General features: G+C 44.3%; 1 protein-coding gene across 4 annotated transcripts; it reads left to right on the forward strand.

Annotated features, from left to right (window-relative positions):
• Positions 1–100: 100 nt before the first annotated feature.
• Positions 101–22852, forward strand: COLEC11 (collectin subfamily member 11). Of its 4 annotated transcripts, none has more exons than XM_081189223.1 (7): positions 101–214; positions 3494–3643; positions 10523–10594; positions 16180–16251; positions 16542–16595; positions 18168–18263; positions 18388–22852. In XM_081189223.1, the coding sequence occupies exons 2-7, from the start codon at positions 3514–3516 to the stop codon at positions 18795–18797; spliced, it is 834 nt and encodes a 277-aa protein (XP_081045349.1). In that variant the 5' UTR covers positions 101–214; positions 3494–3513; the 3' UTR covers positions 18798–22852. The 4 variants fall into 4 exon arrangements, with proteins under 4 accessions (XP_081045349.1, XP_081045351.1, XP_081045350.1 ...); XM_081189225.1 differs by having other exon boundaries at positions 18406–22852; XM_081189224.1 differs by lacking the exon at positions 101–214 and adding an exon at positions 2941–3364.
• The last annotated feature ends 442 nt before the right edge of the window (positions 22853–23294 follow it).

Here is a 23294-nt window from a genome sequence, read left to right on the forward strand (position 1 = left end):
CCCACAACAACCTTGTAAAGTAGGTTAGGCTGATGAGAGGCACGGACTGGCCCCCAAGGTCACCCAGCGAGCCTCATGACCAAGTGGGGATTCGAACCCTGCTTCAAATTAAAAACTATCAGGCTTTTGTAAATAGTAGCAATGAGGTTCATCTGCGCAGTGTCCCTCCAGGCAGAGGTTGTGCTACGGCGCCTGTTTTCTCAGCAACTGTAAGGTAGGTGATGTTTCAAAAGCCTGAGATAAGAAGATAGATTGTGGGGCCACATACACTTGCTCAGTGGAGTGGGTGGTAAACTTAAGGCTGGATTAACAGTGGTGTAGCATTTTTTTATTTTTTAATGGAAGCTAAGCTAAAGAGAGAGCATATTATGTTCAGTAGAGGAGTATAGTTTCTGGATTTAGTTTTTAACAGTTCTTGAAAAGCACGCATGCTGCAGTGTCTTTTTACAGATGGCGTAGTATTCACTTGAATATTTACTGCAGTCTGTAGAGAGTGTAAAGTAAGCTCATAGGGTGGAGTTTGTGTTGAGGGGTAGCAGACCAAAAATGAGCTGTCTTCACAGCAGCAAACTAATAAATCTAAGGGGGAAATAGCACAGATAAATGGTAAGCAAAACCTTCCCCAACTCGTAATATGTCCTTCTAGCATTGCAAAAGGATGGCAGCTCTGTTCTCCACATTGCTGAGCCGCAAAAATAATACTGTTTGATTTTCTATTTTTCCCATATAAAGAAAGAGTAAGGCATATTGAATATGCTCGGCTTAATTTTTTGCCTGCCACGCTGCTGTTAAAGACAGCTAAGTCTTGCCAGGAAAAAAAGGTGGCAGTAATTAAACGGTATTGGCCAACATCTTAGAGGAAGGCGTGGTGTGATCTGCATGGGTGCAAAAAACATTGGAAACTTTTGGAATCGGTGAGATTTTCTAAGAGTCAGATTGGAGGGAGAGATGGGAACAGCAGCAACGGAGAGGGAAAATGCTCTTTCCCATTGGTGGGTTCTGGTGGGTTCCCTTCCTGACCTGGCCTCTACACACCCTCTTCCAGGCAGTACTTAATTAAAAAGTGACAGGCTTCAAGGCTGCCTATAAAATTATAGCCTCTGACTGGGAAATGATTCCAAGAGTGGTTGCTGGCTGTGAAGAACTATCTGGGACTGAGGGAGAAACTCTCACAGTCATCCTCCTCATTTTTCCAGAATGGAGCCCAATGCTTGAAAGGAGTTCTAGGAAGCCCTGACTTGAATTAAGATCTGCTTCTGAGAAATACCTATGGAAACAAAAACAAAAAGAGGGGGGGTGAAAGGCCTAGTAGAAACCCCCCAAAACAAGATTTAAAAAAGAGTAAAAGAGGAAGGATGCTGGGTGAATAGGGTTGGTGGTGGTGTCAAGTCAAAGGAGAATAGAAAAGAATAATGGCCGTGGCAGGGGGGGGGGGTGGTTAGTTGTGGAGAACTGAAAAGTGGAAGGAGAAGAGAACAAATGTATGTGGGAACAGGAAAAAAGACAAATAAAGATCCCTTAAATGGTCTCTGAGGTGTGTGAGAGATGCTGCGATGGCACTGCAAGTATTTCCGAGGTACCCAAGTCACCTCAGACTAATCTCCCAGTTCTGGGCGCTGTCTAGTAGCCACTGCTGATGGGAGATACCTGGACTAGGAAGACTATAAAGGAAAGGAGGTAGGATCCAGGGCTTTGAGGCTCCTAGCAATCGTCTCCTCATCTCACGTTTGCGGAAAGCAAGCATGATAGGTTAAGCTGCTCTGGAAGTGCAGTGGGGCCGAGGGAACTAACAGACCATGGGGAAGAAATGAAGTTGGGATTAATCCATCTTCCCCCCACCCTGGTGCTCTGCAGATGTTTGGCTTGCATTTCTCCTCAGCCCCAGGCAGGGCATCAATACTTGCTGGAGTTGGTTGGGGCTGTAGTCCAAAACATCTGGAAGGCACCAGGTTGGGAAAGGATGCATTTAAATAAGGCAGTGGTCAGCTCCTACAAAAGCAAGGAGGAAAAGTAAGTTGCTTCTTGCTCTTCCCAGCCATCTCATGGCCAGGCCTAATATTAGGTATCAGTGGTTATTGGCTACGTTGAGCCCTGCAGCCATGATACTGAGTCAGTAGCCCCATTATTCAACCACCTGCACAATCTATATTTTTGTGGACAGACTTAACCATCTTGGATGGGCAGCAGTGCAGCTCCCCATATGTACTCCTCACATAATATTTCAGCTGCATGCAAACAATATTTTAAGCCACTATTCTTCAACCTTGGGTCTCCAAATGTTGTTTTTCAACTCCCATCATCCCCAGCCAATGGTAAAGGATGACAGGAGTTGTAGTTCAATAACATCTGTTGACAGGCTGAAGAACAATGGTTAAAGCAAGGTAGGAGGTTTAGGAGGAGGCAGAGTTTAGTCCTGAAGCCTGTTTCAGTGTCAGGGTTCAGACCTTAAAGCAACTTTATCAAGAAACTGCCACAGTAGTGAGTAACTGCACTGAGCCCTCTGCAGATCTCGGATTAGCGAGCTGGGCCTCTCTAGAAGTGATAGCAGTCCTCAGGAATATACACTACCTAAATGCACACCAGGTTTGACAGGTGGAGGCAGAACAGAGAGTTCCAGTCCTTTCCCCCAAACCCTACTCCATCTTCATTCCCTGCCATTAGTGATGCCAGTGCCTCTTTTATCTCATAGAATTCAATGGAGGCCACCTAGAACCAAGACAGCCCCAATCCATTTTCCCATGCTAATTCAGGAAGAAATTGACGTTTGTTCTTCCTCTTGAGCTTGCAAACAAGAAAAGCAGTGGAAAACAAAACAATTTAAGGCAGTTTTTTCATTAGGTTCGTCTCACCCAATGCATTTGTACTTGGGATCTGTTCCTAAGCGACTTTCATTTCCCTCAGTTGAACTCTCATAGCGGTTTTGAAAATGCAATTCGGGGCCTCCCTAAGGGAACTGTGAGCTGACCTCTCCCACCGTATGCATTGATTGGGCTTGGAGACTGGCTGCCAGCCTTTCCCTCCCAATCAGTGCAGTATAGGACTCTGTGACTGCCTGCTGTGTTGTCTGTAGTGTGCGAGTCCCCCTCTCTCTTTGCCCTCCTTCCCTGGGGAACCTTAAACCTCTTCAGCCTTGCGTTCCCATTTCTTTTGATCTGTTAGTCTGAACTTTTTTCCTGGGCTGAGGACAAGAGTGAGCTTTGGCTTGGCAAAGGCCCCTTTTCTCAGTTGCACTTGGGAGGTTTTGAATATTTCTTTGCTTTGCAAAGACTCTCTGACGAAGTCTGAGAACCCCGATATAGCTTTTCTGCACAGTTAAGCAAATGACGTCCTGTGGAACTCGACTCTATATACCGCATAACACAAGGTACATGATAAGCTGCTTACATGCAGCAAAGGTAGGAGGCACTGGACTGTAGAACACTGCAAACACCGTCTGGAACTACTGGAAGTCTTTGGAATTCCTTTTAACTGTTTATTCATTCTTTCCTTTTAGGAGTAAGGGACAAGCTCATTATGAAGAGTGATCTGGCTTTCTTTGTCTCTGTAATTAGCCTTGCCTTCCTGTCTCTGCCAACATCTGGATATGCTCAGCATATTGCAGAAGAATCCTGCTCTGTTCAGATTCTGGTTCCAGGCCTAAAAGGTAATGGGAATCTATTTTCATGACCAATGAAGTTCCCCCGATCCCACCCAGTCTCATTTTTGTTTGCTGAGGTTGCTTTCGGGATTGTTAGGTGTTTTCCATTGGTTGGCAAGAATGCGTTTACTAGGAGTTTCACAAACTTGATCAGGAGAGTGTTAAACTGAACCCTGAAAGGGGGAGATAATACTTTAGAGGACAGGGGACACACCAAGTACTGGGGACAATAACTTCATTGGTGTACAGGAAACTGGGACAGTAGTACAGGAACTTGCTAATGGGCAGGAAAAACCAATAAGGAAGCTGCTGGAGGAAATGATTTATGGTTTTAGTTGTTTTTATACTAATGCACAGAACATGGGGAATAAAAAAGTTGAACTTGAGCTCAGAAGGTGGTAGACTCTCCTTCACTGGAGGTTTTTTCTTAAACAGGTGGCGCTGTGGTCTAAACCACAGAGCCTAGGGCTTGCCAATCAGAAGGTCGGTGCTTCGAATCCCCGCGACGGGATGAGCTCCCGTTGCTCGGTCCCTGCTCCTGCCAATGTAGCAGTTCGAAAGCATGTCAAAGTGCAAGTAGATAAATAGGTACCACTCCGGTGGGAAAGTAAACGGTGTTTTCGTGTGCTGCTCTGGTTCGCCAGAAGCGGCTTAGTCATGCTGGCCACATGACCCGGAAGCTGTATGCTGGCTCCCTCGGCCAATAAAGTGAGATGAGCACCGCAACCCCAGAGTCGGCCACGACTGGACCTAATGGTCAGGGGTCCTTTACCTTTACCTATTAAAAAAACTAGATTGTCATCTGTCAGGGATTCTTTAAGCTGTTATTCCTGCATTGTATGGGGTTGGATTAGATGACCCTGGGGGTGTTTTCTGACTCAACAATTATGTGATTCTATGAAATTACATGTGCATATTCGTTTTTCTAAGGCTTCGCCTCTGTAGGGGAAAGAGCTTTTAGTCTTATGGTAGGGAGGTAAAGAAATCACTGGAATTGTAGGCAAGACCTGGGAGAGTTTTTAATGGTGGTGGTGATTAAACATCACTGCACACCCACACCCTTAGTTCTCTGTCTAAACAGGGCTGAGAAAGCTGTAGCCCTCGAGATGTTGCTGGACTCTAACTGCCATCAGCACCAGCCAGCGTGCCCACTGGTCAGGAACAATGGGAATTGTAGTCCAGCAGCATCTGGCTTCGGGCATCCCATGCCTGCCTGTGCTGGTCCCGGGGGGGGGGGAAGGTACTAATACCGTAGCCGAAGTTCAGTCCAGAGTCACTAGCAGGGTAGACGATCACTAGATGAGACGCGAGGTCCGAAACAGGGAGCCGGGCAGGGGAACAGGAGCGCTGGTAGGGCAGCAGCAGGAAGCCAGGCGGGTAACAGGAACACTGGTAGAGCAGAAGCAGGGAGCCAGGCGGGGAACAGGAACGCTGGTGGGTCAGCAGCGGGCAGCCGGGTGAGGAACAGGAACACTGGAGAGTCAGGAGCAGGAAGCCGGGCGAGGAACAGGCACACCGGGAGTGCGGGTCTAGGTCTGGGTAAAAGCAGGTACTCCACAACGACGTTGCTCCCGCAACCTGGGCCCGGGCTGCCTGACCTTTATCTTCTTCCAAGGCCGGGGGTGGTCCCAGCCCCCAGGAGCCCCGCCTCTCCTGGCCTTAAGGCGAGAACTCCTCCTGGGAGAGACCAGTTCCCTTCGCCTCTCTGCCCTAAGCCTCTGCAGTTCAGGAGAGGCCGAAGGGTTACTGGGCCCCGGGGGAGGCTCACCTGTAGACACTGAGTCCTCCAGCACCTCTGGGGCCAGAATGGTTTCACCTGGTGCCTGCCCCTGAGGATCTGGCACAGGTGCAGGCTCCTCAGCATCTAGGCCTTGGCCCAGTTCAGCCGGCCCTGGAGGCGGGGACTCCTGTGCCGGCTGGGATTCCTCCGGTTCACTCTCAGACTCGGAATCCCAGGCCATCACACTGCCGTAACCTCCCCCCAAGCATTGTAATGTGAAAAGCGTTGTGAAATTTGGAAGATTTCCTGATGGCAGAATTTCAAGGGGACCTGCACAAAGGTGTGCTTCCCTATTTCCATATAGGCTGGCATGTAGCCTCTTCTGGAATTCTGCATACTGGTGCTAAATCCAATTTGTAGTTGCATTTCCAGATCACTTGTTAAGAATGCTGTAGAATTTTCTTTTAGGCCTGCATTATATATTTGAAAAAGGGATGCGGGTGACACCCTGGGCTAAACCACAGAGCCTAGGGCTTACCGGTCAGAAGGTCGGCAGTTTGAATCCCTGCGATGGGGTGAGCTCCCATTGCTCGGTCCCTGCTCCTGCCAACCTAGCAGTTTGAAAGCACATCAAAGTGCAAGTTGATAAGTAGGTACAGCTCCGGTGGGAAGGTAAATGGCGTTTCCATGCACTGCTCTGGTTCGCTGGCCACATGACCTGGAAGCTGTATGCCGGCTCCCTTGGTCAATAAAGCGAGATGAGCGCCGCAACCCCAGAGTCATCTGCAACTGGACCTAATGGTCAGGGGTCCCTTTACCTTTATATATTTGAAGTGAATTTGTCACTTAGATCACTGCTGATCAGCTGATGCATTCTTTAATTCCACCAGATCTTGGTCTGCATCTCTGGTGATTTAGAGTTGCTCACCGACTAGGAAAATAAATAAATAGATGCCTCCTACATGGCGGTTTCAGTGCATTTAACAGTGGCCTGATATGCATAAATCCGTAGATGAAGCTACAGGGAAAGCAGCACCATCTTCTAAAGTTTGTGCACTGAGCTGCTGTTAAAGACACAGCTGCAGTCACCTGCAGAAAAGAACGACAACCTATTATGATGGTGCAACGCAAGGAATTCGAGTTTCTCCGAAGCCTCCTTTTGGATCAACAGTTATAGTGCTTGCGGAACATGTTTTTCAGAGAAACTACTTGGCATGTCTCTTGACTTCATTCTCCCTAGGGTTAGTTAGTATCGCCTACCAACCCTCCTTCTGCCCTCCTTTTAACATTTCCAAAACATTTTCTGGGAACTGTCGTGCCTGAACATTCTGCCTCTGACCTTAAGGCCGCTACACTTAAAAAAGAGGGAAAGTAAATAAAGGGCCAGTTGGAATAAACTGGAATTATTTAAGAAATGTGATGCCAGATCCCATGCTTTAAGCATTATGGCTGAGTGCTTTTTTTTTACCCAGCCAGATGGGTGGGGGGGGGTATAAATAGTAAAAATATTATTATTTATTATTACTACTACTACTACAAGAAGTAAACACACCTAACTAGCGTTGCAGCAGTTTTTAAATATTCATGCTTTGGTATTTTAGCAAATGAAGGAAATTTACATTTTGGTTGCTTAATGTCTTCAACATTTCATACTCAAAGTATAAGGACGTCAGTTTTTTTGCATTGCTGTTCTTGCCAATTGCCACCTTGTTTAATTTGTTGTCCCAGTGTACTTAAGCATTAAGGCCTTCTCATGCAAATGATAAAACAAATTCAAGCCAATGAAAAGGCAGCACACAAAAGGGCAGCTTACATCTACGGTGTGTACCCCTTGGGCATATACGTGCCGTAAGCTTATATCGCTGTTAGGCCATCGTTACGGATTTGCCACAAGGGATCTTTGGAATTGCAGTTTGAGGCAGAGTTTTGCTCGAGTTACCGTATTCCTTACAGATCTACAGTTCAAGAGGGAAGGATTATTCAACTAAATTTAAGCCAGTAGTATACAGTTATGCCACGTGTACAGACCGCCTGCAGAAATAGACCCTAGTTAATGTGTAGCATTACAAGGGACGCGGGTGGCGCTGTGGGTTAAACCACAGAGCCTAGGACTTGCCGATCAGAAGGTCGGCGGTTTGAATCCCCGTGACGGGGTGAGCTCCCGTTGCTCGGTCCCTGCTCCTGCCAACCTAGCAGTTCGAAAGCATGTCAAAGTGCAAGTAGATAAATAGGTACCACTCCGGTGGGAAAGTAAACGGCGTTTCCGTGAGCTGCTCTGGTTTGCCAGAAGTGGCTTAGTCATGCTGGCCACATGACCCGGAAGCTGTACGCCGGCTCCTTCGGCCAATAAAGCGAGATGAGCGCCGCAACCCCAGAGTCGGACACGACTGGACCTAATGGTCAGGGGTCCCTTTACCTTTACCTAATGTGTAGCATGTGGTTGTTGGCATCAGGGCACATGTGTTATATAGGTATGAGAAAGGCCCCTAAAGCACTATGCAGTGGAAGATAAATGTCTTTTGCAGTGAAGACAGGGAAAGGTAGAGCGGAGTATAATGTGGCTGCTCCTTCTGCAGTAGGAAAAGGTGGCAATGCTCTGTCCCTGCCTACTGTGCATAAACTGGGCTGGGGTATGAGTCACTCTTGTGAAGGAAGAATGATATGTACTGAGTGAGTGAGTGAGTGAGTGAGTGAGTGAGTGAGAAAGACCTTGCCCATTCTGCCTTTATATTCCAGAATGCCATTGCCCAAGCCAAAATCCTGATTTCAACACCTTGAAGATGAAACTATCCAAATGCAATGCCTGAATTTAGTAGGATGCTTTTATTCAAACAGGTAGCACAGCACCCTAGAGAAAATGGAGAGCAGTGTTAAATTGGGAATGGTTGTCTCTTAACGAGATTTAATACAGTGCATATTTATAGAAAGGTATAGTCTATTCTGCAGAGCACAGACTAGGTAGATGGGGGCATTAATCTTGATCTACTGATGCCTTCTTTGACCTTGGAAGAGCATCTTAACTACTCTATCTTAGTTTCCCTGTTTGTAAAGTCAAAGCATTACCACTAGATAAAACTACAAAACCACACGGAGTATGAACAGTTAGCTTACGTTTCGGGGAAAAGCCCTTCTATATATTGTCGCACAAATGCTAAAAATGATGGTTGTTAGCATGCACAGGTCTGGCTGTTTAATGCGTTCCAACAATCTCATATTCCTCAAATGATCAGAAAACACTGAACTATCTGTCTATCTCTGCCTGAGAAAGAAAGGGAGATGGGTCCCAAATCTGCTCATGGTTCCACATATCCTACCTAATTAGAAGCTATAATCATAATAGTGAAGGAGATTGATGAAGAAATTCAGTGAAGCACAAAATGGCCTGCGAAGGCCACAGCTAATATAAAATCTCTAAAAAGCCATCAGTGCCTGATCTAAACTGTCAGGGGGCTAGCTGGCTAGCTTAGAGGAGTGCTAATGAGATTTGGAGCCTTTCATCTGTTGGCTGAAATCCAGCTCATGCCCTCAGCTTCTCCGCAGCCTTGAGTCTTAGTACTTTGGAGCAATCATATTTCTTTTTCTGGAGGATGTCGGTGAGGTGCCTTTGATGCTACAGCAAAGTTCAAAAAAGTACCCACTTCACATCTGGAATGGCCCTGTGGCAGAGGCTGCATTCACACAAAGGCAAAAGGTGTCAGGTAACCTTGTTGGAGCCATGGCTAAGGGCATGGCTCGTTTTTCTAAGGCCTGTACTGTATACACAGCAGTACATTATCCACATTTTCCTTCACAAGGAGGGCTATTGATCAATGAAGACATTTGAGAACATCCCAGAGTTTCCACTGCTACATTTTCTAGTGACCTATGGTTCCATTTAAATGTTGCATTTCTCTAATGGTTAGTGCTTTATATTAGTTTGTTTGTGTGTGTCTGAATGTCTTATTATGTATTGTTGCTTTTATTTTTAAGTTGATAATAGAATGGAAACCATGACTAAACGCAGAGGCTCTGTCCGAAGTTTACTAACTGCATTCCCATTGCATGGGTGACATGTATCTGATTGTTATGTGACCATGCTGTTCTTGTTTTCCGAAACTGAACTTTCTGCATCTTTTTTTCAATTCTCTTTTGCCATTCTCAAGACCTCATTAGGTTCTGACAAGCCAGTTCTTTTCCTCTTGCATTTGTACTCTCTCCCTTTACCTTTGGCCTTTTCCCACTGACCAGACTTGAATGTAATTACCTTAGGGAAGAGACCTACTCTTCATTATATCTTTTAAACTTTTACCTGGAAAATCCCTCTGAAAACTTAAAAAGTGGTGGAGTTCAAAAGCCGAGGTTGCTGAGCAAACACAACCAACCAGACCCTTGACACCAGGTGGTTCTTCTTATATCTAGACATACATGCACACACTGACACCCAAATGACATTGAGTGATCTTATACAGTGGTGCCTCGCAAGACGAAATTAATCCGTTCCGCGATTCTCTTCGTCTAGCGGTTTTTTCGTCTTGCGAAGCAACCCTATTAGCGGCTTAGCGGATTAGCGCTATTAGCGGTTTAGCGGCTATTAAAGGATTAGCGGATTAGTGGCTAAAAGGCTATTAGCGGCTTAGCGGCTTAGAAAAAGGGGGGGAAAGCGAAAAAAAATCAGAACACTTGCAAGACGTTTTCGTCTTGCAAAGCAAGCCCATAATAATAATAATAATAATTTATTTATACCCCGCCCATCTGGCTGGGCCTCCCCAGCCACTCTGGGCGGCTTCCATAAAAACCAAAAATACAGTAAATATCACACGTTAAAAACTCCCTGAACAGGGCTGCCTTAAGATGTCTTCTGAATGTCAGGTAGGTTCTGACATAGACATGACATTTTCCATAGGGAAAATCGTCTTGCGAAGCAGCTCAAAACCGGAAAACTCTTTCGTCTAGCAGGTTTTTTGTCTTGCGAGGCATTCGTCTTGCGGGGCACCACGGTACTCAGTTATGCTCAGAGTGGGCCCTTTGGTATCAATTGCAAAATTATTTCAGTGGATCTGCACTGAGTTTGAATGCCGTCCACTCCTATTACTTATTGTAATTTTCACTGCAAATCAAGAGGGTTGTTCAAATTGAGAATTCAAGCATGTTGTTGTTATTGTATCTCCTTTTTAACTACAAAACAGGGGATGCTGGAGAAAAGGGGGAGAAAGGCGCCCCAGGCCGCCCAGGACGAGTTGGACCTCCAGGAGAAAAAGGTCAGTATTTTTTTAAAGAGGGAGGTGATGGAGGTTACTCTTCACGAAACTGTTTATTTCCTAGTGCTGAGTAGAGGGCAATCATGTATATCAGGCTTTCTGGCAGTATTGTCGGGTCCAGTGTTCTCAAAAGAGAAGAAATGGCTCATAGCATCTGGAAATGCAAGAAATGAGAGCCAGGAACCTAACATTTCTTCTGCCTTAAGTTTTCCTGGCATCATAATTCCATCTTCTGTGATGCAATCAAAACCATTGGAATTCCTGCCCTGTCCTCCATCACCAGAGGGAGTGCTGCTAGAGAAAGCCGCTTATACCTGTAGAAGCTATAAAATATGTGGAAATGCTGCTGCCTTCCCTTGGAGCAAATATTTCTTTGTTTGAATACGATTTCCATCTACATTTTCCCTGGAGCATATGGGAATTATGGCTGTTCCTCATGAATCCCAAATATTTGTGATGAGAGCTTGTTCAGAGATGGTCTGAATACCAGTCGTGGAGAACAAACCACCTGCTCCGTGGCGTAGCTTGATGGGGAGCCACAGGGGAGGTTGCCCCGGGCACAAAATTGATAGAGGTGCAGAATTTCAACACCCAGTACTGCCTCAATACAGCTGTCGCTAGGCTCCACTGAAAACTGCTTCTCCATGCGAACCAGGAAGCGATCTCTCCAGAATGACTCTTTTCTTATTTCTGCGGCTGCAATCTCCTGGGCGACACGGATGCCGTTAGGCAGTTGAACGCACATGCATACTCCATCTTGTTTCCCTCCCTCCGCATGGCCCTGCGTGCTGGCAACCCCTGCTATGCCACTGCCCTGCTTGTTGGCTTCCTGGATGCATCTGGATTGCCACTGTTGGAATCAGGATACTGGGGAAACCTCTGGTCCACAGACCAATTTGGCCTGGCAGGCTGTTGCTTAAAAAACACACCCCACCTGTTGTTAGCTGAGTGACATGAGTGGTCCCACCCACTTATCAAAGTTGACCTGTAGGTGTGGTGGGAGATAGTGACCAAGCAGAACTGAACTTCCAGTGGATCTATGTGCATCAACTGATTGAGCAGGTACAGTGGTACCTCAGGTTAAGTACTTAATTCGTTCCGGAGGTCCGTACTTAACCTGAAACTGTTCTTAACCTGAAGCACCACTTCAGCTAATGGGGCCTCCTCCTGCTGCCGTGCTGCCAGAGCACGATTTCCGTTCTCATCCTGAAGCAAAATTCTGAACCTGAAGCACTATTTCTGGGTTAGCGGAGTCTGTAACCTGAAGCGTATGTAACCTGAGGTACCACTGTACTTCAGTTCTGCTTTTTGCAGAGTTCTGGCATGAGAGAGGGTTCTCAAAACCAAAATCCAGCAGGACCCTGCTTTCTGGTAATACCAGACTTAGCTAAGGAAAGGTATTTTTCACATTCAGGAAGCAGCCAGAGTGAACAGACTGTATTGCGGGGGGCCAGTAATGCCTGGAGCAAGGGGAGGGGTGTGTGAAAGTAATTCCTTGGCCGATCTGGCAATGGTTTATGTTTATAATGATGCTTTGGGACTTGCACAAGCATTTCTGTAATTCCATTTGTGCCAGGCCTGTAAGTTCTAAAATACTTAGGCTCTCTGAGTATTATTAAAAAGACATAAGAGGCTATTTTCATTGTAAAGAAATCTTATGAGAGAACAATTGCACACCAGAAACCAATTTATCTGACCCCTTTTATTTGACCTTTCTTCTGGACTTAGAGCACTGGGAGCTCTTTGAGAGAGACCTGGAAGGAGTAGTTAGAAATTAAATACAAAAAGTAAATGTGGCATTTGGCTTTAGAGAAGGTATAAAGTTTCTGCCCCCCCACACACACTCAAGCTCACCATAACAACGGTAAACAGCTTTGCAAGAAACAAAAGAAATAGTTAAGAACCTCTGAATACCAGTTAATGTTATACTTGTCAATTTTGTTGCATTTTTTTTTAAAGAATAGACATACAATAATTCTTCCATTTTTAAAAAGAAATTGGATAAAACAGTAAATAGCAATCTTAAAACACAGGGCATCTGATTTCATCATCATCAATAATAACGATATTGATTATTATTATTATTTATTTTTAATTGCAAATTTAACAACTTTTGTTGGGTACTACTCCTAAGAAGAGTGAGGGTTGCTTCTGCGTAGAGTTCCAATGTAGAGAATGTCAGGTGACCCTCTGACAGGCCTAAGGATGGAGAAATCTTCCTGCCTTCCTTCTTTTGAATTTCCATTGCACACTTCAGCTTGCCAGAAGAGCTGCCTAGGCTTAAATTAATAAGTGATACTAGTTTTAAGTGCTTTATGTTGAGACCCAAAGACGTGAGTGAACCTCAAGGATCAGAAAACACAGGACTACTGAAAAACAAGTCCTTTATTAAGATCAATCACAGTTCAGAATGAATGATGCAAACTCTCAGGTTGGACAGAACTCTTCTTCAGGCAAGATATCTCTATAATGGTTTTTGTTTGTTTAAAGAGGGGGTTGTTTCTATGCCAGAGATCCATGAAGGATCATGTTAGCTGGAAGTATATTGTTCTATTGTCTAATGCAGAGGTTTTCAACCTTTTTGAGACCACAGCTCCCTTGACCAACTACAGTGGTACCTCGGGTTAAGTACTTAATTCGTTCTGGAGGGCTGTTCTTAACCTGTAACTGTTCTTAACCTGAACACTTTAGCTAATGGGGCCTCCTGCTGCCACTGCTGCACGATTTCTGTTCTCATCCTGAAGCAAAGTTCTTAACCCGAGGTACTATTTCTGGGTTAGCGGAGTCTGTAACCTGAAGCGTATGTAACCTGAAGCGTATGTAACCCAAGGTACCATTGTACATTCTTTCTGCAGCACCCCTGTGGGGCTCAGGAGCCCAGTTATTTCATCTCGTCTGCAGAGATGGCAGCTTCTCACCCTTTTTCAAACATCCTCCCTTGCGGAGTGTTTCCTCAGCCTCCTCTCCCCTCTCCTTAGGAGTCTGGGCAGCCGCTGCTGCTGCCCCAGATCTCTGAGCTGCCCCATGCCTGCCCCAACGAGAGGTGCTTCCTCACACTGCCCCACAGGGGCCTGGGGCTTGTCTGTCTAATCTCAACAGCAAGGGCTGGCAGACTGGCTGGCTGGGCTCCCTCGCCCGCTTGCTTGCTCACTCTGAGGTGATGACAGCTCCTGGCAACCGGCACCCCCTGACCAGCCCCAGAAGCAGCATTTGCCTGGGGAACTTGTAGCCAAGGCTGCTGCAACAAACAGCTGTGCAAGCCTTTGGTAGGTAGAGATGCGAGAAGGCATCAGAAGAAAGAGGGAAGGAAAGAGAGACAGAGGCCAGTGTTGCCCGTGGCACCCCTCAACATCATTCAAGGCACCCCAAGGTGCCATGGCACACTGGTTGAAAACCACTGGTCTAATGCACGGAACCCTTTCACACAACTCAATTTTGTATTGAATACAGGGATTATTTGGTTGCATCTGTTATAAGAGTTTCTTTCTTCCTACATGCAACTCACCCTGTTATATGTACACAAGCGTCCTATATAATCACTCTAATTTTTCTACGCATGGATGAGAGCTTCAAGCTGGGTTCCAAAATGTTGGCTGACAAGACTGCTGCTTCTGTTATCTAGTCACAGAAGACTGTTGTGAATTTTTCCTGTGTTCATGATGAGCATTGCAGCAGCCTCAAATATGCCTGCCAGAAGATGCCACAAAATTAGTATTGGTATCTCACAGCAGGAACCGAGATGGTTTTTCAGTTTTAATGGCAATGCTGTACAGCATTTTTACAGCAGAGTTGTGACAAAATGAGCCTCTTACAAAATTGGCTATCTCAGCTATTTGTCATGAATAAGGGACATACGCACAATAAGGCACAAACTGGATACAAATATTGCTAGCAATGCTTAAGTATTTGTTTTGTGTCCTTTTCACCGTTTTCCCCAGGTTGACTTAGGGCCTGAGGTTGCAACCCTATACCTGCTTTCTTGGCAATGAACCCCATACTTCTGAGTAGACGTGTACAGGATTGCATTATAAAACAATTCAGGACTGGGGAGGGAAGCATCCATGCACCCAGAAGCCTCCGGATTACTGTAGCAGCTACTGGTCAAGTGGAAAAAACTATTCAGGCTCTTTGTTTGCATGTTCTGCCTGTTCACTTAAAATCTGCCACTACAGGTCTTCTCCCTGCAGCACCAAATAAGAAACAAGATGGTTGTAATGGGGGTTCTTGGAATATGGCTCACCAGAATTCATGGTTGCTACAGCCTGCTGGGAGCTTCTGAGCAGGCAGAGGTTATTCTTAGGCAACTTGTGTAAACTGGTTACCTCCGTACTAGTGTGTGCTCTTCTTGGAATGAGATCTACACAAAACAACCCATGTTTTTTCATTCTTCTGCTCATTTTGGGTGCTATTGAACAATGTTGTTGTTTAGTCGTTTAGTCGTGTCCGACTCTTCGTGACCCCATGGACCAGAGCACACCAGGCACTCCTGTCTTCCACCGCCTCCCGCAGTTTGCTCAAACTCACGTTGGTGGCTTCGAGAACACTGTCCAACCATCTCGTCCTCTGTCGTCCCCTTCTTCTCGTGCCCTCCATCTTTCCCAACATCAGGGTCTTTTCCAGGGAGTCTTCTCTTCTCATGAGGTGGCCAAAGTATTGGAGTCTCAGCTTCAGGATCTGTCCTTCCAGTGAGCACTCAGGGCTGATTTCCTTCAGAATGGAGAGGTTTGATCTTCCTGCAGTCCATGGGACTCTCAAGAGTCTCCTCCAGCACCATAATTCAAAAGCATCAATTCTTTGGCGATCAGCCTTCTTTATGGTCAAATAACATACATTAAAGGTGCGCGCGCGCGCGCGCGCACACACACACACACACACACACACACACACACACAGTGAATCTAAGCTCCTGCAACCATTTCTGTTGCATGCATAATAGAAAACCTGGGCAAATAATGAAAAAGATGGCCAGATGCTGAAGTGTTGTTGACAATATTTATATCTGATTTGTGCTGCAATGTGCATATTTATCTCTTATTCATTAGAATTTGCTGAGGCAGCCAATTTTTTAAGAGGCTCGTTTTGCCACAGCTCCACTGTAAAATGCTGTATAACACTGCCATTAAAACTGAAAAACCTTCTTGCTTCCCGCTGTGAGGCTCCAGATAGTTATTTCGTGGTATCTTCCTGGGGCTGATGTGCACTCCTCGTTAATAAAGACTTTGAATGCATACAGGGAAAAGATCAGCCGTGTAGTCTGCTTAGCATAGATGAAATGAAAGGGCTGTAATCTCAGACCTGTGGTTGTGAGGGCACGATCTATTCATTCCAGTGGGGCTTGAACTAATTTTAGTCTCTGGCAACTCTGACTGAGGACTACATGATGCTTTTGGGTATTTTTTGATACATCCCCCTTACATATGGCCCAGGCTTGTGCCCCAGGGAGATCACTTTCGTGTTGCTAACACAGCAGTTTGATTTCACCCCTCGAGGCAGACTCCATTGTCTCTCAATAGTCTCTGACTACTGAGGGTATATGTAAAAATTTACATTTATTTTGTCTTTTGTTTTCTTTTTTCCTCCTCTAGGAGAAACAGGGGACAAAGGACAGAAGGGAAGCATAGGGAGACATGGAAAAATTGGCCCCATTGGTTCAAAAGGTATGTTTTCATTCAATATTTGTTAGGTGGTTATTTCTGAAAAGTTGTTTAAATTATTTTGAGGTTTCTTTCTGCAAGGAACAAGAGATGATTGACCATGATTACGACAAAGCCATATGCGATGATCATGACAAATAAATGAGGTTGAGTTTCCTTCACATAGGTCAGCATTGGCAAGGCTTAAAAAACCCCATACAACTAGTGTTCTGGTGTCAGTGCATAAGATAAAGGCTATTGTTTCTACTTGAAGCTATCTGCTGAGAAGCTTAACTTTATTTTCCCTTTCTTAGGAGAAAAAGGAGATAATGGGGATGCAGGACCACCTGGTCCTAATGGAGAGCCAGGTAAACCAACCATATTAGCACTGGTTTTAATGTCTTCACATCCCATTTAAGGTCCTAATTAATAAATGTGAAATTATGTATAGTTTGTATAAGCTTGTATAATACGGTTTTTTAAGATAGAATATTTCAGCAGCCATAATATTAGATTAACCACTGAACTCGAGTGATATGCATACAGATGTGAATTAGCCTTTAGCAGTCCAACTCATCTTTTTTGTACCAATGTGTACTACGCTCTCTCAAATTCAGCTCATGTCTATGAATCAGTCACTCCCCTACCCCCACCCCAGCACAATTCCTATTTTGTATGGGAAGACACAGAAGAATCTTAGTTTGAACGCAATTGTGAATGGATACAGCCATTTCTATGATTATCTTCAATAGTTGCAGGAAACTGTGGGCTCTGTTTGAGTGCAGCCAAGATTTTATTGGCTTACCACACATGGTTGTTCAGGAGAAACAAACGATGGTTTGCATGTAATGCTAAGAGCAGGCCTCGTGGTTTATATTGCTTGGCTGCAAAGCGGGAGCAACTGAGCAGCATCTACCAGCAAGGTGTTCATTCATAGTCTGCCATGGTTTATTCCACACTATGGTTTACTATGACGTACAGACCATCCCGTGATCCCTTTGTGTTGGGATGGACCGTGTTGAACACAAACAACTGTCTTATATGTATGTACCAGCAGCCAGTCTGGGGGGTTCAATACCTGCAATAGAGCATTACTGGTATTCTCCAGAGCAGGGGATGGCAAGGCTTACTGGGCATCGGACAGATCACTCCCACAGAGATCCTCCGTGAGTGGGCCAGTGCAGCACGATGCTGGAAATTGTGTCTGCGCATGGCCAGACGCCGAAAATTGCACCTGTGCAGAAGCGATTTTCGGTGTCTGGGCATGCGCAGAAGCTATTTCTGGAGCCGCAGAAGAGAGTCCCCGCGCCACGCTGCACCAGTTTAGCGCAGCGCACGGGGACTCCCTGAGTGGGCGCTCGGTTCAGGGGTGGCTTGTGGGTTGGCTAAATGGCCTCCGTAGGCCACTTCCGGCTCATGGGCCTTAGGTTGCCTACCCTTACTCCAGAGGGTTGGAGTAAGAGGATAGTAAGTTAATGGATGAAAGCTATGAAATACGACTATTTTGGGACATGGGTGGCACTGTGGGTTAAACCACAGAGCCTAGGACTTGCTGATCAGAAGGTTGGCGCTTCAAATCCCCGTGACAGGGTGAGCTCCCGTTGCTCGGTCCCTGCTCTTGCCAACCTAGCAGTTTGAAAGCACCTCAAACTGCAAGTAGATAAATAGGTACCGCTCCGACAGGAAGGTAAACGGTGTTTCCGTGCACTGCTCTGGTTCGCCAGAAGCGGCTTAGTCATGCTAAGTCATGACCCGGAAGCTGTACACCGGCTCCCTCGGCCAATAAAGCGAGATGAGTACCACAACTCCAGAGTCAGTCATGATTGGACCTAATGGTCAGGGGTCCCTTTACCTTTATGCACTATTTTGGGTAGCCAGAAAACAGTGTGAGACGTTTTGTGCAAATGCCCATATGTAACTTGCACACGGATTTTCTGCAGGCATTCCTTGTGAATGTGGCCAGCTACGAACAGCCATTGGTAAAATGGATAACCAAGTGACCTTGCTGACGACTGAGTTGAAGTTCATTAAAAAAGGTAAGAATGTCTAGACAAACATTCTCCCCTTCCTTGCATGTGGGGCAATCTTGCTTGCTTAATCACTGGTTGATTGTGCTATGCATTAAGTTGGTTTATAGAAATGCAAGTGCTCACTTTTCAGCACTGCCCTCCCCCGCAGCTGTTGCTGGTGTGCGTGAGACAGATAATAAGACTTACTTGCTGGTGAAAGAAGAAAAGAGGTACATGGACGCCCAGCTCTACTGCCAAGGAAGGGGAGGAACGCTGAGCATGCCCAAGGATGAAAACACCAATAGCCTAATTGCTGCTTACATCAGTCAAGCTGGCCTCAGCCGGGTTTTCATTGGCATTAACGACCTAGAGAAAGAGGGCCATTTTGTTTACTCTGACCGGTCCCCAATGCAGACCTTCAACAAATGGAGCAACGGAGAGCCAAATAATGCTTATGATGAGGAGGACTGTGTAGAAATGATAGCCTCTGGAGGATGGAATGATGTCGCCTGTCATATTACAATGAATTTTGTTTGTGAATTCGACAAAGAAAATGTGTAGAAATATAATTCCTGCCCCCCACTCCCAGCTCAATTTTTGAATCAAGCTTTGTGTACAGGTTAGGCTGCATGTCTGCACTATCGGTTTTTTAATGTACCAGAATAAGCTGGTGCAGTCCACAAATCCTGAACTGCTATCTGTTTATGGGTGGTTTTTGTGCGTGTGTGTGTGTTTGCACATAACACTAAGCTATGGTTGGTTTTAACCATGATTTATTTAATAAGCCAAGGGTTGTCTCAGTTTCTTTTGTTTCTCCAAAGCTTGGCTTGTTTCCCAGCCACGCCTGCCTTGTGATTTGTAGCCTGATGAGCATTTGGGGTGGGGTGCCCAAGCAAGCCATGCTTAAGCAAGGTTTTCACATAAAGCAAACCATAGTTAAATGAGTCATGGGTTCACAAGCATATCATGTTTGTTGGCAGAAAATAAACCAGGGTTTATTTGCTGGGTTGGGTTCACCCGTTCAAACAAATTTATTTAGGCTAAACAAATCATGGTTTAGCAGTATGTGCAAATCAGCCTTTTATTTGAAAGTTAGTACCTTGTTGATGAGGTACTGATCTTTCAACAAGCTTCATATTAGTCTGGACAATTATCCCAGAACACCCTCACCTCTGCCAGCGTTTCAAAGTTGTTCTATCACCAAAAAAAGCAACATGACATTTTTATGTGTTTAGTTCAGGTTATGTGGATATCCATCCTGCAAAAAATCCTCATATCTGGTCTGTGTGTGTGTGTGTGTGTGTGTGTGTGTGTGTGTGTGTGTGAGAGAGAGAGAGAGAGAGAGAGAGAGAGAGAGAGAGAGAGAGAGATGCATACACATTCCAAGATTAAGCCATGGCGTATGTCAAGTTTCCCATTCCATTTGTGTGTGTGTGTGTGTATTCATAGCATGGGTTTTCTTCACTCATATTCAGCACAGCTTTTTCTTTCTTTCTTTTTTTTAAGCCCTGTTTCATGTATTATCTTTGCAGTGCTCCCTCTCTTCTGTCATGCAGGTGACCTCATGTAAGAAGTGGAAATTCACAGCACATGCTTCTTTTTCTTCCACAAAAAAGGAATTCCAATACAATTTGCTTGTTTTAGCCATAAGGATAGCTACCTTGTGGAAGGAATAGGGGCGTGCCCACTTCTATACCATGCAATGAGGAATCCCTCCAAGCGCAAACTTTCACTGAAATAATGAGACTCATTCATTTTAACTGGGCTGGCACAGGAAATCTTCCTAACAGATTAAAGAACAGCACATCATCCTGGATAGTAGTAGGCACATGTGAACATGAAATATGTTAAGAATAGGACACAGGAATTAATGAAGGACAAACTTCAACATTAAGATCTATAACACAGGGTGCTTGTGGCAATCAACTCCAAGACCTACCCTAGTTACTTTTGTTGATAAAGTATTATAGTGGTATTTTTAGAAGTATATTATATTAGTATTGTACAGCTGTAAATATAATCTAGGTATTTCAAATATCAATATTCACCCTTCAGAAGGGAAGAGCAGAGTCAACAGAGACACGGTTTAAAGAAATATGGCTGTAATCCAACACAGAATTAAGCATAGTTAAACCTCTTGAAATCATTGGGCTTAAACTCAGTTCTGCGCAAGATCTCTAGGCAGAAAATATTCATCAAATCGCTTGTTGAGATTAATGGAAATCTACAATGAAAGTGGAAAGTATAAATGTAGATTTTAGGAAGTTATTTTTGAAGACCTATAGCCACCATTTCTATCTTTTAAAAAGCCTACCCTTCTATTGCTCACATTAAGTCCTGTGCTGGTTCATAATGATAAAATGTAAACATTATCTTTTATCACTTTCTGAATCCTAATGAACTAGTTCCTTAGCTCTTCCATTACACAGTTGCTAAAGTGGGAATACAGCACTGATGTAAACCAGTTCAACTCTTTAGGCAGTGTTTAATAGATTATAAATTGAGTATTGCAAAATTATTTACAGAAAACACGAATATTACATTTTCCTTATGTACCCTTTGGCACAGAGTGGATCTGAGCATTGTGGCTTGATGGCCAGAATAATTTAGCAAAGTTAATCAAGTCCCAGCCTGTTGCAGTTTAAAGCAATCTCAGTAGCCATAATGCTACTCTGAATTACACATGAATCAGGTTGTTCCATTAAATCAGGAGTACATTTTGCACAGAACTGCACCCTAGATAGCTGCCATGATTGTGTTTAGATAATTGCATGCTATTACTGTTTTCTTAAAAATAATAATAATTATCCAAGCAGGTCTTTGTAAGTTGTCATGCAACTCACGAAAACTTTTAAGTTATTCATATTCTGAAAGATGCTTTAAAATTCATTTGCCCATCCTTCCGTTTGTCACTGTAGGCACATAGCTAAATGAATGCTAAGATTTTGTGGGAGTAAGTTGACTCTACAGACTTAATGAATGTTATCCATTTACAACAGAGGATGCAGCTGGTTGCACCTGACGTTTGGCCCTTCATGAAGTTCTATAGTTTTAATTATTATTACTGAGGCCTTAATCCCATGATAGAGTCAATCCAATTGAATTTCTTCTAGCCTGGTTGCAAATCAAGGGAGGTAGCACATGAAACAGTTGAAGTTAAAATTAAATTTGCATTTTATTTCCCAGTTCATCTGCACAAACAAATCCACCTGAAGCCAGATACAAATCCCAGCACTCAAGCAGTGGGTATTAATTCAGCTGGCTTCTCAAGATTGCTGGCGTTGGAATTAAACTGAGAAGTTCATTAATAATGGGTGAACTACAAGACTGAGTCCAGTACATGAACAAGAGTTAAAATTGGTTCACCATCTCTGTTTGACTTTAGGAACAAGATTTATGCTGTTGTTCCCCACAAAGATAGTCATTGGTTTAAAACAGGCATCCCCAACCTTTGGCCCTCCAGATGTTTTGGACTACAATTCCCATCATCCCTGACCACTGGTCCTGTTAGCTAGGGATCATGGGAGTTGTAGGCCAAAACATCTGGAGGGCCGCAGGTTGGGGATGCCTGGTTTAAAACTTTACAGAAGCATAGGACAGCTGTTCACTTAACAAATCTATATTGCCAATCCTGCCTATGCATAAACAACTGCATTCACTTATTTAATAGATATAAAAATGTGGCTATTTGTTATTACTAGTTCACTTCTGCATTAGGCTTGCATTGCTATGCTGGTAGAGTGCTTTCTAAATCTGTTCCCCCTTGTTGGGATGTTGTAACTTCTGTGCAGCACAGAGCTATTCCAGAATTTGCTAGCGGACCATCCATCACTAAGTCACTTATGATTCAAGCCCCTTTCCCTTTCTCGTTGAGGTTTGTAGCATATCAAGTAGGGATAAATAATCTTTCCCCATCTAGACATTGTTGGATTTCACTCCCATCACTCCCAGCCAGCAGGAATGATGGGATTTGCAGCCCAACACCATTTTGGAGGGCCACAAGTTCCCCATCCCTGGTTTAAAGCTCTCTGATGCTTTGCTCATTAGAAATAACTTGGATACAAAAATGAATGTGGGGGCATGCATAAAATAGTGAATACTGGCCCATGTGATAACTTGGAATAACTGCAGTCTTATGCATAGTTGGTAGTGTATTCTTCTGAAGAAAGAAGGAGTTCCTTCTAAGGCAATACACAGGGGATCAGACTGTAAACCTAATCTTGCCAATGTTGATTCAATAGGATTTCTATGTAAGCAAAAACAACAGGGTTGGGTGTATAATAGGTTTCCTGACGCTGTAACATCCCAGAGACTATGACAAAAACAAGAGTGGATTATCTGTAACTTGATACTGACCCATTGATTTAGTTCCCAACATTTAAAGCTTTGAGGGTATATGTTTTCTGTTGCGTTCTTCAGTATTTATGTTTAATCTAACGATAAGCTTCCTGGTAGCACACAAATGCAAGTACGTAACTAATTTATAGCGACTGGATTGATAAAGGATTTTTTGTTTGTAGCAATTTTGCTCTCAAAAATAAAAGTATGGCAAGCATTTGAAATTATTGTGTATCGTTTTGCGTTTAGGGGGAAAAAATAAATAAATTTTATCCCAACTTTTGTTTCCTCTGAGCTTAATTTCTTTTCACTTGTTTCTACCAGCTTCCCCAAAGAGGTGGAATCCCTACAGTTTAATTACAACCCTAGAATTTTAAAAGAATTTAAGGAAAGAAAAAAATAACGGTAATATGTTTGACTCTACATAGAGTGTTTTTCTCCGTTAAGATGTAAATTGGCTGCAGATATACAGGTACCATGCCTTGGGACCTCAGATAAAGTTAAACTGAAGGAATTAATGGGAGGAAGTTCTCACTGCTTCCAGGAAGTTATCTGCGGACTCACCCACCCTGCCAATTTTGGGTGTTTCAACACCCCTGTGTTGCACCCCAACCCTCTAGAGAGGTGGAGTGTTCATCACTGTGCATAGGTTGCCATGCCTGAAATGTGTTTGTCTAGTAGACCAGCAGTTCTCAAACTTTCTTCTCTGGGCCACGCTTT

Source organism: Podarcis bocagei (assembly GCF_964188305.1).
Source record: "Podarcis bocagei genome assembly, chromosome: 3".
In the NCBI taxonomy this organism is placed as follows: Eukaryota; Metazoa; Chordata; class Lepidosauria; order Squamata; family Lacertidae; genus Podarcis; species Podarcis bocagei.

Excerpts from the sequence above, each read along its gene's own strand:
- COLEC11 (XM_081189223.1), top strand. The coding sequence starts at position 3,514 with ATGAAGAGTGATCTGGCTTTCTTTGTCTCTGTAATTAGCCTTGCCTTC. Across the intron at positions 3,644-10,522 it reads TCTGGTTCCAGGCCTAAAAG|GGGATGCTGGAGAAAAGGGG; the intron begins GTAATGGGAATC and ends ACTACAAAACAG. Across the intron at positions 10,595-16,179 it reads TGGACCTCCAGGAGAAAAAG|GAGAAACAGGGGACAAAGGA; the intron begins GTCAGTATTTTT and ends TTCCTCCTCTAG.